Below are 17,409 nucleotides of genomic sequence, written 5' to 3'. Positions count from 1 at the left end.
AAAGTAAGGCATTACTTCCAACCTCAGGTTCACACACAGGTCCCTCAGGTGCCTGAATTACATATTCTGACAATCAGGAGCCAGATGTGTTTTAAGTTTCTGTGACAGTACTCATTTCCTCTAACCAAAGATCACTCCCCAAAGCAGGAATTGCTTTTTTAATTGCCCACATCAGCTATGCTGTAGTACTCGAGGGACAAAGCTGTTCTGCACACAAAATGGAGCTCAGCAGCCAACTGGAATTTTAGCTAAGAGGGGCTAAACCCATAAATGTCTGCAGCCAGAAATGATGGTGGAAGCCAGGAAACCCTTGGGGTGGGAACATCCTCCCTCCTGCAGCACCTTTGTCCCAAGGGCACATCCACAGCCTACTGTGAGCAGCATCTTTTTTAAAAGTACTATGAAGGGCCACTGCTTTCCTTTATAAAATTGAGTCTGCTGGAAGAGAGAATGCTTTTTTTTTTCTTCTGCTTCACTCCAGCTTTTAACAAAAGGCTTTTCATTTTGCTGTTGCCTGACAAGGCTGTAGATGAAGCTTACACGGCAAGGTTACACTGGAAGGTGCCTGCCTCCTTAGAAGCGGCCCTGCCTTCACCAGCATCCACACGCGGGTTATCCGCAGGTCCGCACGGCTCAGACGTTCATTCTGCCGAGCCACTTAAAATTTCCGTTCTCCCCTGAACTCAGACGTGAAATGGCCGTGCCGGGGATGCTATGAAGCATCACACGGAACAGAGAACTAACTAACAGCTGTGCGGCCACCACACGGACGGGGAACTAACTAAATCTCTTCGGGGAACCAACCACTTTAGGCGAACGAGTGGCGGGCAGGGCAGGCGGGCACAGCCGGGCAGCCGCGCCGGGTCGGGTCCCCGGAGGCCCGAGGGAGGCACAGCAGTGCTCTCCGGCCGCCCGGGACAATGCCCCAGGAGGCGGCCGGGACGCGGCAGGGCGAGCACGGCCCGGGCAGGGCCCCGCGCCCCCAGCCAGGCCGCGGGGCGGCGCCGGGCTCGCCGGGAGCCGCATTCCCGCCCGCATTCCCGCGCGGCGCGCCGGGAGCTGTAGTCGCGGCCGTGCCGCTCGGCTCGGGCGCTGGGGGCGGGCTGGAGCGGCTCCATTTTGCGCCCGTCGGCGGGGCTGCCCGGCCGTCCCGCGGCCCGGCCTGGCGCCAGGCAGGGCGCGGCCCGCCCCGGCGCTTCTCCCTTCCCTCTTCCTCCTTTCACTCCTCCCCGCCCGCCACCGGCACCGCCGCCGCCACCGGGGTGGGGCCCGAGCCCGCTGCCCCCCGCGCCGCCCGGCCCCCGCTGCCGGCCGCGGGCTGAGCGCGTCTCCCGGGGGCGCGGCCCCGTCCCTCCGCGGCGGCGGCTCCATGGTGCCCGCCGCCCCCCGCCGCCCCGCAGCAACAGGCAGGACGAGGAGGAAGCGGCCCCCGGGGGTCCGCACCGCCCCGCCGCCGGCCTGAGCGGCGCCGCCGCCGCAGCGGGAGCGACCGAGCGGGCGGGGGGCGCCCGCGGGCCGCCGGCGATGGCGAACCAGCTGGTGATCCTGAACGTCTACGACATGGTGAGCCACCGGCACGGCGCGGCTCTGGGCGGGGGTCTCGGCCCCCTCCCGGCAGGGCGGCGGCGGGGAGTGGCCTGCCCTGCGGGGACCGGGGCGGCTGGGAAACTTTGCCTGCCCTTCCCGTGCCTGTCCCTGCGGGAGATGGATCCGGGGGTGGCAGAGCGGGAGAAAGAACGAGCCCGGGGAGGGGAGAGAAGGAGGGGGGAGGGCGAGGGCGGTGATTTGGGAGGTCTGACGATTTTTGCAGCCCCTCTGTGACCTGCGACAAAAGTTTGCCGGGTCGGGCCTTCCAGTGACAGGTGGATCCGCTCCCTGTCGCGGGGGAAACTTTCCCTGCCGGGAGCGTCCCTGTGCTGCGCTGCTCCCTCTGCTACTGCCCCAAAGCTCAGCAGCACGGAGGCCCTGCCTTTCTGCTCGAAAACCAGAAAAGGGTCGAGTTTTCCAAGAGGATGGTAGTTCAGGATAACCTCTGTCTCTACAAGGATAAGAGCTTTTTAGGACAGTGTCAATGAGGTGATTTTTTTCTAGACCGTGATTTTTGAATAGTTTTGTTGTGTCTGTGACTTGGTAGAAATAAAGGAATCGCTCCAGCTTGATTTGCAGCCGTGTATGAGCTCACCTTCCCTCCCTCCTGGATAATCTTTATGTGGCACCTCAGCAACTGTGGTATTGTCTTATGTTCAGCTGGAAGCTGCTCAAATGCCATGGTAACAAATGAGGTGTAAGTACCTGCATGGAACAGTAGGTTTGGATAAGTAATAAGAAAATATTATCCATTACTGCATTTCAATCACTGGAAATTAGAACGAGTGGCAGTATTTCTCTGACCAAGTTTTAAGTGTACTCATATAGGGACGGTAAGATGGAGAACTAGCTTCAGGTGACAGTGGTTGTGTTACTTAGCTTATTTTGGATTGGCTTTCCTACCACCACCATTTTAAAGTGAACCTTCGCTGTTTTGAAGGGGTGAAGGTATATAGTGTAGTGCCAGTGACTGCTGGAAGTGAGAAAATACAGCTTGTTTTGCTTGGGAACAGTCACATTCAAATGCTAAAATGTTTAATAGCAATCAGTAGGGATCTATCTGGCTTGAAATCAAATATTTTTACAATATCATAGCAACTAGCCTGATTTTTGTCATTATTTTCCTTCCCTCTAATACTTACCTCAGAAATCAATGTCCTTTTTTGGGGGGGTTTTTTGCCACTCCTGTGTTTGAGCTCTCTCTCCACTGAATATAGCCTGTTACCTTGACTTTGGTTTCCTTCATTATAGACAGGGAGGGGAGACTGGAGACAGGAACAGTCTGTTCACTGTGATTTTTCTGAGAGATGGGAGGAAAAAAGAAGGGGTCTTTGCTCACCTGGCTGAGCTCATATGTGATGCTAATATGAGAAAAGGTCACAGTGTGCCTTATTTACACTAGACATGAGGAGGGAGGGCTGCCTTGTCGCGTGCATATATATGACTTCTCTGGGCTATATTTGCTAGTGCAAATATATATATTGGGGAATCTCTTTTAGCATAAAAAAGATGGTTTTACATATATTAACTATAAATATTTGTACAAAGAAAGAAGTAGGACTTCGGTTTCGTGACTCTTACATAAGAATACCTTTGAAGTCAAGGCTTGACGCACTTCTGACTCACCAAAATGGAAGACCCACTGTTCTCATAAAGACTTGTTTAATTGTGCAAAGTGAGCCCACTTCACAGGCAGGCTGTGAAACCTAAACAGAGTGGTCTGACTCCTGTGTAAATGCCTGCCATGGCCTCTAAGAAACTCCATTCTCGCTCTGATGGCAGCACTGGTGGGGTGTGACTTCAGCATGCTGTTTCTTTTTCTCTTGTGGTAGTCCACTCTTTCATTCACATCATCCTTTCTTTTTCCTCCAGAGCTGAATTGCTGGGATCAGTTTGACTCCAGCCATCCTAAGAGGGCTGGCAGTTGACATGAGGGAAGTGAGGAAAAAAAGCAACAGGAAGGGTGTGCTCCTAAAAGCTAGTGTCATATTTTTCCTAAGGACACATTAGGGGGCTGTTGGTTATCCTGTTGTTATTAGTGGGATTCTGCCGCCATCGAGAATTCACATAGTCTCTGAAGCCACCATCTGTGGAAGGAACTTGCTCTCCAAAAGAAGCAGCCAAGCACATTTATTTGCAGATGTTTGATTACATGTAGGGGTAACTTTAATGATTGAAGCTGCACATCACCACAGATTATACGTAGTATAAGATGAAGCCACTAAGGAGAATATTTCTATTTCCTCCTTCAGTCCTGTTTGTTGTTTTGTAGTGATATCTACTTTATTTAACCATCAGAGAAGCAGTTTTCCTTCAAACTGATGAGAAAAACACAGGTCTGTGTGATGTCTGGAAGATACCTGCAGTGTACATCCGTCATCAAACTCCTCTGCTAAACCACATCTTAGTCCATTTGAAACTTGATTGAGACCAAAGCCTCACTTTCATGTTGCATAGCAGTTTTTACTGCTTGTGCAACGGCCTGCTAAAATCAATGGTACTGCTTTATTTGGGGCCACTAGCGGTGGGTGGAAGAAGGGAGGAGTCCTCTGTAATAGCAGTTTTGAAGTTCTGTTTATTCACCAAACCATGCCAGGTGTGTATTTGAGACATGAGCAGGTTTGCTCTTTGCTTCTGACATTCCATGTCACTCGGAAATGGGTTTGGAGGTGTTTTGTCGTTTAGGTTTGGGACTGGGCTTTTTTGTTTCTCTTTTGGAACAAGAGACCATTGTTATTCACCTGGTTGACAGAACCAACATTACTGTAATAAACAAACAGCTTTATTTTAGCCTGAACACAAACTGTGGCTTCATTTCCCAGGCAGCTGCTTAGGTATGCAGGGGAGTGCTAAGTGACCTTGCTGCTGTTGGAACGCCTTACAGGAGTGAGTTGGTTGCTTTTGGAGGGTATACCCTTCCAATGTCCTTAGTGCTGGAAAAAGCAAAAATCTTCGATACAGCCAGAGTGTGAGGGGGATGTGTGTGTTGCAGAAGAAAGTCAACTTTCAAGTACTGGTAACTTTATGGAGGGAGAGAAGCTTAAGGGCATATTTACGTGGTACAGTTCATGCCTTTGAACATCTTTTATGATCATTAAAAGGGTAGGGTGAAGGCTTTGATATATTGTGTTTTGAGAACTGGAGTACTTTATAGCTTCATTTTAACTAACTGCTATTTTTAGGAGTCTAGTTTTTTTGTGCCCAAGTAGTATCCTATTTCTTCCCTTGTCAAATAAGGCAATAACAAGCTAAAGTATTAATGTAAATGAAAGCTCTGAAGATATTTTTGAAGCACTGGGATTAGTGGTTTTTTTTCAATGCAGTGACATGACTTTATTGTGCACGTAGAAAAATATTTCTCTAATATTTTCCTTATGATAGATTAAATGTGAAATCCTGTTTTACAAGACTGACATGTTGCAAAATATTGAGGATATGGGATTGCACCATACTACTATGGCAAAATCTATATCAAGACTAATGGGAATCCAGTTTGTGTAATGGAAACAAGGATGTAGCATTTGGGATCAGTTTGGGCATGTTACTGAACCAGTGAGCTATACAGATGTAATTTATTTTGTAAGTTGTATATAATCTTTTCAGCTGCAGCCAAATTCATCACTCTTTGTTGCATTTGTCCTGCATTTCTTCCTTCAGTGAGATAAGGCATTTTGTTCAATGAGTAAATGGGACCAACCTTCCAATAGCTCATCCAGATTAAGTAATAATTAGATATAATTACTTTCCTAGGGGGAAAGTAATTCTGCCTCATTGAAATTCTTTTATCTTCAATTAACCTATTCTGTTCTTACTGGAAATATGAAGCAAAGTGCCAGCTTGCTTCAGGCACTTCTTCCAAAGCTGGTAACTTTGATTTTATTTGCCACCAGTGCTCGCTTTGTGCAGCGTAGCGAGCCCTGAGTGTTTAGGTGGCACCAGTGTGGAGGAGTGTGTGCTAGGAGGATAGGGGCAGGCTGTGCTGAGTACCTTGTTGGATCAGCTTTCCATCCCCTTCGTCCGCTTCTGTGCGGATCAATGAGAAGGCTTGGTGACTCACTTTTCTCTCTCTTCCCTATGCTTTGTGTTTGGTTTCATGGGGTTGTGGGTGGGGAGTACCATGAATACTTTTTTCCCTCATTTTTTCTGTCTAATAACCAGCTAGGCTTTATTCTATCCTGCTGCATGTGGGGTATCTTGTGTAAGTTTTGTTCTATTTTCAGAAAGCAGCTATAACCTTGCTTGGTTAACAGATCCAATGAGTACATGATATGTAGGTTGTTTGGAATTCAGCGGCCAAGTTCTGATTCTGGCCACAAGTGCCCAGGAGAGGAACAGACTAGAGCACCAGAGACTCTGTCTAGCTCAGTTCTAGATTAGGTTCATTTGGATACACTTTCCCATTAGGCAAACGTACTTTATTCCAGTGATGACAAACGGTACGTTGACTGTGCCTACAGTTTTGACTATAAATATAAACCTGAAACTATTTTGAAATGGTGAGCTGGTAAACCGTGGGATAGGAAGGGCTTCAGAACTGGAACACATTTATGTTGCAGTAGTTCTTCTATTTTCCTGGGGACTTTGATTTCACCTTGTGAGCAGAAAAAATCCTTTTTTTATGCTCACAAACCCACTAAGATGAGTAGTCTTCGCATCCTTCTCCTTTCTTTCCCTCTTTGTATTCTCCCAATATATGTCTTTCTATACAGTGTAAATTAATGCCAGTAATTCTGGATGTAGCTTGTTCATACAGACTTGCTCTCTGCTCTTTTCTGGGGGGTGGAAGGAAAGAACTGCTAAGCCCTTTAAATAGACTAAGGTGATGATTTAGTGTAGTCATCTGTACCCCACTAGCTAACACAGCACTACACTGACAAAGCTAGAAATTAAAGCAAATGGTAAAGTTTAGTCTTAAGCAGAATTTATCCATTGATCACAATTGAGCTTTAAATAAATATAAGGTGCAAAATCTGCCTTCTCTTAATTCATATTGACAAAATTTCCCACAGCTGGCTTGTCTGTTTGTAACTATTGGCATGGTGTGCTCTTTTTGCCATTTAACTTGTTTTCATTTTTATTAATAGCCTGTCAACCTGAGGTTTAGTGTATCATTTTTATTGGGAGACAAAAAGCCTTCATGCTGTAATGTTTGCGATGCCGCTGTAAATTACACACTGACTCCAGCCAGCACATCTTCAAGTGTGACACCTGCAACCTTTTATGTTTTTATCACTGGTTGTGCTGCATAGTGGCTTTGCTTCAGAAAACACTGATTATGTCAACAGGTTGTGTGAAGAAGATGGCTTCTTTTTTTCTGCCTGCTTGCTAAACCAGTATTAATTTACTGGGGGTACTGCCTCAGCCTGAATCCTGCCTGCCAGTTGACTTCTTGAAGTCTGCTTTGTAAAAGCTCACAGAGAGCTCTGGGAAGAAAAAATCCTGTTACTGGAGTAATTGACAAAATGATATTTTCCTTGTATTTTCCTGAGGTTTTTCTTGCTAGCCAATTTCAGTTTTAAGGACAACTGAGGCTGGTTTTTTTAAAGGCTTTGTTTCAGGTTCCTTCTCAAATTGTGTGTCACTTGAAATCTTTTAATGCTTGGAGACTTATACTTTGAGAGTGGTGATGCAGACAGGGAAAGAGTACTTTGAGGTTTTCCTTTATCAGAGTTCTGCATAGGTCTTCAGGGTAACAGCTTCTGATAGACACTTGCTGCTGCTGCACTTTCATAAAAGAAAAGAGAAAGCACTAAGAGAAGTTTCCTTTCTTTACTATTTTTTCCATTTTCTAAAAAAATTTCACTTCTGATTCCTTTTGAAATGCATCTGTTTTCTGTTGGGTACAATACAAGTGATATACTGGAAACAAGTGTCAGACCTCTGCAAGGGACTTAAGCCTCGTGTTTGGAACCCCATGCATCAGCAACCTGGAGGGAACTTGGTCTCTTGCATGGTGACCTCTAATTTAGTGTTCAAAGACAAAATATAAGAAGGTAATTTTGGTCCATCTCTGAGTATGTCTTGTGCTCATCTGTTCATAAGCAGGTGTGGTCATTACTGTTAATGACAGTGGGTGTGTGTATCTCACAGTCCTACATTCTGATGTACCTTGAAGAAAAATGTGCTCCTTAAAGTTACAGCAGTTGATTCTAGAATGTGTTCCACCTAATGGCAAACTTAACAGCCTACAGCTTGTTGACAAATAGAAGGTTGATCTGGATTTCTCCCAGGTTCAGACTCCTTGGCTGACAAACTTTGACAGCACTAAAACACTGGAATAGAACCTAATGGAATTAATTCGCTGCATACAGTTGGGGAATTTTAGTGACATTCTGTTCCCGTAAAATGGATTGTGCAGTTTACACTTTGTGATAAGGTTTCATACTTTGTGATAGGGTTTAATGCTTTGGATGTGGGGGGACACATGTCTGCTCTGAGAAGATAAATCTGTACTGCAAACTAACTAGAGTTTTGGGTTTGGTTTTCTTTTCTTCTTTCCTTTTAGTATTGGATGAATGAATATACTTCTTCCCTTGGAATTGGAGTGTTTCATTCAGGTATAGAGGTGTATGGCCGAGGTATGTACAAGAAAAGCATAACTTACTTTTTATTTCAGTAATACTGTTATTTTAAAAGCATTTTTCAGGTAGTGAGGGGAGCCCAGCTCCTGAAACCTGTTAATCTATTTTCTCATCTATTCTGCCTCTGGAAAAAGACCTTGTACATGAATAATGTGGTAGCCATTGTGCATTCTTTTGTATAAAGCTATGGAACTATGAAAAAGTGTGCAACTTATTCAGCCAGGCATAGACCGCTTTATTTTAGATTTTGAAATACTTTAAAAAACCTACATAAAACAAATGTGTGCTTTTGTAAAGCATGGTTGACTCTGTTCCTCAGTTTTCTGTCAGCACTTACTGCAAGGAGTTCATTTTTAACTACAGGAACAATAATCTGTTGCAGAGAGACACCTATAAGTGCATGATGCTCAGGAAAAGGTCTATTTCATTTTTGTAGGTTGGTTTGTTTTAGAGACAGTTTCTTTCAAAGGCATCCCATTCGTGCTGTTCATAAAAGATGCCCATGTGATAAATAACAGCAATGCTTTTCAATTTTGCTAAATAGGTTGTGCTTGGGTGCTACAGCCTCCTGGTCTGTTCAGGCCACTTGAACCTGCATTGCAGCCAGAAGGTGTTTCTGTGCACACCATAGCACAGGCTCAGGTCTGAGGTGTTTCTGCCCAAAGCATAATGACACTCTGTGGTGATGGTGTTGCTGAAAGTAGTCCTGTTAAAGAAAGAAAATCTACTGCTGTGTTTGTTGGGTTTTTTTGGAATGGGTTGAGAGGTGAGGGGAAGGAGCAAAAGGCTGGGCATGCACTCCAAAGACCATGCTGTCCAAAGTTGTCTTAAACTATGTTTCAGCTACTGTAATGGTCACATTGTATCTGATTTTGCAAGTGTTACCAGAGCAATAAATTGACAAAAATACCATGCTTATTGTTAAAACTTTTTTGGGGATTTTTTAAAAATCTGACCCAGAAAGACCTGACTCTTAATAGTGCTGTGCCTGAAACCCAGTTTTTGAGCTGTGCCAAATACATGTGCCTCCCTTCCTGTTGGGATTATAGCAGCTTTCTCATATAGCAGGTCATGCCCCTGCTAGAACAATGACTTGTATTTTTCCAGTCACATCAGACCTTTTATTTATTAACCTGTTGTAAAAAAGATTATCCACAAAACTGAGTGCTAGACTTGGGTGATGTGTTAGGAGTTTTGAGGAAAGGAAGTGTGAAGTCATGCTTAAAGCTTTTTATTACACTCTGGGTGCAGCGTGCTCTGTTATCTTACAGACACAGACGGAAGCTGCAGCACACCATGATACTTTCATGTAGTGTTAGTGCTTAAGCCAGCAGGTGCTATGTGCAGACTTGAGATGCATGCACTGGTTTACTTTCTCGCTCTAGTAAAGAACTTGTGAAACTTGTGAACTTGTAAAGAATTGAACTCTTGCAAACCAAGAAATTTAAAGAACCTATTAGGCCACTACGCACCGCCACACTGAGGACTGTAGTGTCCACTGAACAGAAGTGCCATCACACCTCTGAGGATGCAGTACTTTGAATCCCCAATTTAGATGTATGTAAGTGGAATTCTAAAGACAAGTATGTATAAAGATGTACAATTTAACTTGTAAATGCTCACTTATACAATGAAAACAATATGTACTTTCTGCAAAGTTATTCAAGTTAAACCTGTTCACTGATGTAGGAAATTTCCTGTTAGTTTTTACTTAGGCTGAGTAGTAACTGACAAAGCTATTTCCAGCTCATTTCATTTTCTCCCCATGTAAATAGCATGTCTGGTTGCTAGCTTTAGATCCTTGTGAAGTCACTTTCCAGTCAGTGATCTCTGCTGTTTTTTACTGTCATCAGATGCTGGTTTTGTAAAATCTGTGCTTTCTCTTTCAGAATTTGCCTATGGTGGTCATCCATACCCTTTTTCTGGAATATTTGAGATTTCACCAGGAAATGCTTCTGAGCTAGGAGAAACATTTAAATTTAAGTAAGAAAGATTACCTATTTTCTTGGTCTTTGAGAAAGCATATGAAAAAGACAATTTGTTGCATTTATTTTTGAGGATAGATGTATTGAATTGTAAAGGATTTCTGACTTTCTGAGAAATTCATGTGTTTGCATAGAAATGAAAAACAGACAGAAGTGATGAGACAATGAAGTGTCTACAGTAAAGAACTTTTTTTTTAGCATATCATTAAATTCCTGAAATGCATACAAATTTTGTGGACTTGTAGCTAACTTTTATTACTTACACAGCATAAGCAATGCAGTAACTTTTTCAAGGTGGGTAATCAGCAAGAAAGCATCATCTCTCATGATAAAGATGAAAGGGATGCCGTAAAATGAAATGGAAAGAACCTTTGTTATTCTTGGAGAACAGAAAGATCTTGCTACCCAGAGGGGAGTGACTTTTGATCAATGTATGAACAGTAGCCCACCTATATCATGGGAGTCTGATCACCTTCTACTCTCTGTTTCTCTTCTAGAGAGGCTGTGGTTCTAGGCAGTACTGACTTTATGGAGGATGATATAGAAAAAATAGTAGAAGAGCTTGGAAAGGAATTCAAAGGAAATGCTTATCACCTAATGCACAAAAACTGCAATCACTTTTCTTCAGCTTTATCTGAGGTAAACAAGCTTAAAGGTCTATAGAAAGGTGTTTCACAGGTGGTTACAGAGCATCATATCCTTTCAGTCCTTTGTAACGTTTGGTTTAATTTTCCTCTTCCTATCTCTGTTGCCTTGGGCAAATATCATAATTTTTCAGATTGTATTTGTGCTTATGTCCAAAGCACCAGATTTTGCTGCTAAATATCGTTGTTGTACATAGCTTGTGTTAGAGCAGAGGTGCATTCCTAAAGAGACACCTAGTAAATAAAGTATTAAGAAGATTCAGAAATAATTTTAGTTGTTTCAGGGATTGCTACTGAAGATAGAACTACTTGTTATTTTTATTTGTATTTCCCCACAGAACATCACACCGTAAATAATTTTCAAAGTTATGACCTTGTGTTAAAGAATAGCAAAGGCATTAAAGTTCCTCAGATAATGTTAATCTTCTGCTTGAGAGGCTTTTGTCAAGTTATTGCTCTGCCAGCACCTGTGTCCTGGTCATCTAGATACTTGAGTGGTCATGCAAAGTATCTGACCGAGGAGTCAAACGGGCTTTGCTTTTTTCCCCTCGGCTTTGTTGTAACACAATCAGTTTGCCAATATGATTGACTGCTTGATCATTCACATGTGTATCCACACATGGGAATGGGTCAGAAACAAGTAACCCAGGTCAAAGAGGGGAATGGAAACTTTGATTTTCATTGATAGTTGGCAATCTCTGCTTGACAGAATTTATTCTAATGTTTTCATTGAAACACTCCAAAACAAGTATGGCTGTTTTTCCCATGTGAAGTTTCACAGATTTTATTTGGGTTTTTTTCCAAAATAGTTAACGCATCCTTATTGTATAGCCTGTGTTTTATGTAGACTGATCTTCCAGTGGTAGTGGAAAATTTTATTGAGATGATGATTCATGTGCAATGCTGGTACAAGTAAGTAGGGTGAGACACTGACAGAGTTGCAGTTGGTGTGAAATCTGGCCTATGTGGCCAGGGTTTTGCCATACTCTTCAGCTGTATGGTCATATTGTTTCTGTTTTAGGTCTTTGTCCTATTTAGTGTTCAAATTGACTAAAAAGTGGGTGTAATTGCAAGTTAAATGCTGCTCAGTTACAGCAGAGTAATGCCCATGTTCTCCAAATCTGCACTGTAATACCAGAAGTGAATATGGAGGTAGTTAAGTAAAGTAGCTCACTCCTTGAATAGTGACAACAAAATTATTTAATGACTAATGTGCAGTTAAAAGAAGTACTTAATGCAACTTTATACATTTTTGAGGAGTCGAAGCCAGCTGTGCATCGTATAGTTTCTCTTGTTGCAGTGAAGCAAAGTGTGTGCTTGGCCTGTGTTGTAGCATAGTGACGTCTTGTGAAAGTCATCAGAGGCCACCACAGTAAAGAGCCTCATCTGTGTGTGTAACTCCATACAATTATAGTACTGACTCTCTCTTTCTGGCCACTTGATTTCAGCGTGCTTGTTTGTAACAGTGGGGTTTCTCCTGCAATTTCTGTTTCTGAGGAATTAGCACTGAATAGAAACCATAGCTTAACTATTTCTGTGCCTTTTACATAAGTTACTCAAAAAGAATGAACTGGTTAGGCTTTTCAGGACTAAGAAAATCATAGAACCAACCCTGTGTCCAACTTTCACAATGGAATGCAGGTGTCTTTATGGGACTTGGAATGCTGCCTTTACTGATGGAGAAGATTGTAGTGCAGCTAACTTGGGTGCTTCTTTGACTGGCATTTGTGATATGTAAACTGTAAGACTGCTGCAGCTTTTGCTTCTCCTTTACAGTACTGCTGTTTTGTTACTGCTGAATCCAGAAAACAAATTAACCCTTTCTTTTTCCTTCCCCCATAGATTCTCTGTGGAAAAGAGATTCCACGATGGGTGAATCGCCTTGCCTACTTCAGCTCTTGTATACCCTTCCTCCAGAGCTGCCTGCCAAAGGAGTGGCTAACTCCTGCAGCCCTCCAGTCTAGTGTTAGCCAGGAGCTACACGATGAGCTGGAGGAAGCTGAGGATGCAGCAGCATCAGCGTCCTTGGCGAGCTCGGCATCTGGGTCTAGAACTGGACGCCACACCAAATTATAAGTCCTCCTCCAAAGTAGCAAATACTTCAGAAATACTTTTGAAATACTTCAGTTTGATCTCTTCAGCAATTGACTTCCTGACAGAACATGAGAGCCAACTCTAGAACGTTGTTTTTATATGCAAAAAAAAAAAGCTCTCATCAACCCCTGTTTCAGCTCAGGATTATTTACGTAGTGAAAGGAATTGCTGGGAGAAAAGGGAAGGATTTTGTGTGAAGCCACCCTTTTCATTTTCACCTGTTTGGTAGACCTGAGTTAATGTAACATCTTGCATAAAGCAGAACTTAAATTATTTGTTTACAGTATTGTGTACTGCTGTTTACAAGTCCTGTAAGGACTCCTGCTACCATGGAAGAAGCAAGAATTTGAGTTTGATTTAACTGTTGGTATAAATCAAAAGCAGTGGTATGATGCCCTGGATGAACTTTCCCCTTTGTTTTCAAGATTTAAGGCAGGAGAACACTAAATTGAGGAATGCCAGAAACTGCTGAATACTATATATGTGAACAGGGTACTGTGCGCTTAAAGTGGCTGATGTAAACAGGTAGATTCCAGGATGTAGGGAGACTGGTTTGGTCTAAAATCTATTCCTAGAAGTATGACCTCTACATTAATGAAACTGTGGATTTTTGCACATATGAAGGGAAATTTCTATCTCATTGCAATGCACATCAATCCGTTTCTTTCTTTTTTTTCAATTCAGCCATTTAGTTTTCATCCTGTCTTGTGTCTTTACTTGCAGTTTACTTCAGGATTTAAACATGTCAATATCATCTGCTAGAAGCGTCAACAAATTTTTCACTTCTTTGCTTTACTTGATTTCAAACTTGTATATATGAGTTAGTACTTGTGTTCCTTTTTTATTTGTTTGTTTCATATAGTTTGGAATCGTGTAAAACAAGCCATTTATGGTTGGGGAATGGCCTTTGCTTCCTGCTGCTGATTTTGCTTCATTTGAGTTTGTAAACATTTGTGTTCTTCTTTTTTTGAGCTATAAATTACTGCCCAGTTGTGCATATCCGCACAAATGATAGAGAAATCCTAATTTATTTCCCCACAGTCTCTATCTGTGGCATTAACTTTCTTATCAAATGTAATGAAGAAAAACCTGAAAATTACTTATGCACCTGCGTGTTTACACAGCAGAACCCACTAATCTGCACACATAATTATATCTGAAGGTAAGAGATATTATTTTCTAAAATACAGAAGTATGTTTGCTGGTAGATTATAATTAGAGCTAAATTATAATTAGTGATCAGAATATATAATGGAATGCCTTATTCTTGTTCACTTACCAAGAGAATTAATTGTTCTTCCAATCATTAGTGTAAATTAGTGAGGTTCTATTGTGCACATAAGGCTACAGTAGCACAAACGTGAGAGAGGTGAGCTTGAGTATTTTGTAAGACTTGCTGCCTTAAACTGACAAAAAACATACCATCCCTAAACAGGATCAGCTCACAAAGAAGTGTGCATTACTAGAAATACGGATGATTCTTATGAGCTTTATTTACAGTCTTTTGCTGGGTTTCGTTTTTCTGTTGAATGAAATACTGACTCTGCAGTTTCTGCTGTTTAAAAGCAAAAAAAAAAAGTCCTCTTGGAAGGCAAAATGCTTCATGTTGTGAATGCTCCTGGCCATGGGTAGTGGTTGCTATTGAATCCTATGGGAAGGTGCAGTAGCTGTATCATAGTAAGAATTCTTATGGTTACCAGTTCCAACTTGTGTTAGAAACAAGTGGAAGTTTTTCTGCTGCCACCTGGGTTGAATCCTTCATCAGACAGACTTTAGGTTTTCACTTATCTTCTGTGATGCAGTGTAGTACAGAGAGAGATATGCTTAGTTCTGAGGAGGAAAATCAAGTGAGACTCTTTCTGGAAAGAGCGAGATAATAGTAAACGTCTCCATAACTGTATTTTGGTACGTGTTTTAATAATCTCTTCTATCAAGTGGGAAATGCTTAAGGCTGGTGAGTCTGCCACTAACTTCATTCTCTGTTTGATCTCCAGAAGCTGGATATACTGACCCTCCCTGTTGAGTGCTTTCCATTCTGAATTTGAGTTCTCCCTTCCTTCTTTTCCCTGTAGTGAAAATGAATATGGTGGTCTCCAGTCAACTCTCAAGCATTACGAAACTGAATCTCACACTACTCACAGCTCAGACAAGAGGCTGCAGACAGGTTATTTTGTCTCTGCTGTGCAGCTGTGGTAGGATGTGACTAAGTCTCTTGGCCGGGGCAGGTCCTTTATTTCAGCTCAGGGTTGAGGCCACTGATCTAGCAACGTACTGTAGCTTTTCCTAGGCGTTAGGAAAAATAAATAGAATGAATTTTCATTGCTACCTTTTATGTACCAAAATCAGCTTTTTAGGCTTCTGATACATCCAGAGCGCTAGGTCACAAATCTCTACACCTTCATTAACACACACAATTACAGCATGTACAATGCAAGAACATGACAGATCACAGCACAGTTTTTATTTAGAAGTAAAACTAAGACTATTTTTTATAAAGCAGACTGGAAAGTTTGTAACAAAAACATTCATTCTATTGTTAGCTGTACAGGTGAAAATACTGTCTTATGCTCCATAACAACTTTTTTCTGTTTGTTTTGAAACCATCCATTTGTAAATCCTGTAAGGAAACTGACACCTGAACCCTGAAGGTTGTTGGGTATTGAATCAAAGCGAGCAGTACTGTAACTTCAATCACGTGCTGTCAGCTCAGCCTCTGCTGGATGCCTGCAAGTCACCCTGCCAGTGGTTACTCTGATTTGTTAGCAATAGAGCAAGTTACCTTTCACCAGCATTACTGCCAAGCAGGGATTACTTTAGTCTACTAATGACCACACTGTGCTAGGACTAGAACACTTCAGAATGCTGTGAGAAAGCTGGACACCTGTGGAATCTTTTCCATCAAAACGGGTAGAAAAATATCACCACTTCAGGGTTCTGCTCTGTTTACTTTTTCATTCTTGTTTAATTTTCTGTGAGATAGTACTTTTGATACGTATTACATTGTTTAACTCAGTTTATTTAAATGCCATTTTCTGTTCAGCAAGCCAAAAAAATCCAATGTACTGTCAGTGTGCACCAGTAACTTCGGAGTGGCTTGGTAAAAAACAACATAGTTGCGTTACTTCTAAAATTTGCAATGCAATTCTGATCACTATTGATAGATGATAATTTTCACTGTTGGAAGTTGGTTACAAGCTGAATATTCACTGATGCATTTTTTGTAAACTTGTATTCAAGTTTACTCTACTACATAGTATTTGTATAAAATTCAAAGAATTTTGACTTTTGTTACCTGTACATGGCAACAAGTTGTCTAGCATCTTAAACTTAAATCCATCAGTTTATTAAAAATACTTTTATAAAAAAAAAGTTGGCTCTGTGTGTTACTCCCCTTGTACCTACACCTTGTTTTGGCAGTGCCCCCAAGCTGATGTTTGGTTTTGAGCAATGGTTTTGAAGGACAGTGAGACTATCCAAGAGTTTCCTGTAGTAATGCTTTAGGCTGACATGGGCATCAGGCGCTGCGGTTTGGTTTGTGTGAGGTGTCTTCCCCAAACATCCCAAGCTCTGGCACAGAGCTTGCAGCAGCCCTTGACGACATGCTTTGCCAGCACTGAAAGGTGGAATTTGCAAAGGGCAGCTGAGTCCATGTGTTTTAACAGCAGAGAGACTTTTCTGGAAGTTGAGGGCACTGATGAATGGGAGTGCTGTCCTGTGGCTGTCTGAGCTGGTGTTGTCCCTACCCCTCTTTCCCCACAGCTGGGAAGGGGATGTGTTTCACCGTGTTGTGCATGCTGAGCAGGACCTGTCTGTGTACGCTGCTGATGAACGTTGGCTAGGGCATGACCTATTGGAGAAGCTGTCCAGACACAGATGTGTTCCCTTTTCTGTGTTTCCCTAATCACCAGCAAACCTGCAAGAGAGTTTGAGCAACTTGCAACCTTGACAAAGGAAACTTGACAATAGTTCATCAGTTAAAACAAATGTGAGTTCCAGATGAACTCACTTCTGGCATCCAATGGCCAGGAGTGCCCATCAGCTTCTAGAAAGGTGATCAATACACAAAAGTACCTACTGCATTGTTTGCTAGTGGGTGAGTGGCTGCATTCAGTGGAGCTGCTCTTGAAGAAAAGATAAATGTTCCAAATGAAATTGTATTTTGTAAAAGTTTCTTTGGCCATACAGAATTGTCGCGCGGCCCGGCTTGATGGTGACAGTGTGGGGGCAACAGTCCCCCTTTTCCAGGGCTCTGCAGAATCCCAGCTACCAGTGGAGGCGCAGCATGGAACAAAGGACAGCAGCAGCCCGGGTCTGGGGTTGCACTGGGTTACTTTATTTGATGTTACACTCCCCGAGTCTTGGAGTCCCAGGCAATTAGCTGGGGGCAAACAACAGCTTACAAAGGGGGGCAGGTCTCAAGGGAGGATACAATGTAAGAACTGTGGGTGGAACGCAAGGCAGGGAATACAAGGGAAGAAAACTGCTTGGGATGGGAGGGGTTAACAGCTGGCTGTGGGA

General features: G+C 42.7%; 1 protein-coding gene across 2 annotated transcripts; it reads left to right on the top strand.

Annotated features, from left to right (window-relative positions):
- The first annotated feature begins 1,147 nt into the window (after positions 1 to 1,147).
- On the top strand, positions 1,148 to 16,244 carry DESI2 (desumoylating isopeptidase 2). 2 transcript variants are annotated; one of them, XM_084201560.1, is made up of 5 exons: positions 1,148 to 1,563; positions 8,093 to 8,165; positions 10,058 to 10,151; positions 10,651 to 10,792; positions 12,640 to 16,244. In XM_084201560.1, the coding sequence occupies exons 1-5, from the start codon at positions 1,525 to 1,527 to the stop codon at positions 12,871 to 12,873; spliced, it is 582 nt and encodes a 193-aa protein (XP_084057686.1). In that variant the 5' UTR covers positions 1,148 to 1,524; the 3' UTR covers positions 12,874 to 16,244. The 2 variants fall into 2 exon arrangements, with proteins under 2 accessions (XP_084057686.1, XP_084057687.1); XM_084201561.1 differs by lacking the exon at positions 1,148 to 1,563 and adding an exon at positions 2,089 to 2,284.
- Positions 16,245 to 17,409: the final 1,165 nt, after the last annotated feature.

This window comes from Fringilla coelebs (assembly GCF_963513975.1).
Source record: "Fringilla coelebs genome assembly, chromosome: 3".
NCBI lineage: Eukaryota > Metazoa > Chordata > Aves > Passeriformes > Fringillidae > Fringilla > Fringilla coelebs.
This window is presented reverse-complemented; position numbering and strand designations above follow the sequence as displayed.

Excerpts from the sequence above, each read along its gene's own strand:
- DESI2 (XM_084201560.1), top strand. The coding sequence starts at position 1,525 with ATGGCGAACCAGCTGGTGATCCTGAACGTCTACGACATG. Across the intron at positions 8,166-10,057 it reads TATAGAGGTGTATGGCCGAG|AATTTGCCTATGGTGGTCAT; the intron begins GTATGTACAAGA and ends TTTCTCTTTCAG. Across the intron at positions 10,152-10,650 it reads GGAGAAACATTTAAATTTAA|AGAGGCTGTGGTTCTAGGCA; the intron begins GTAAGAAAGATT and ends TTTCTCTTCTAG.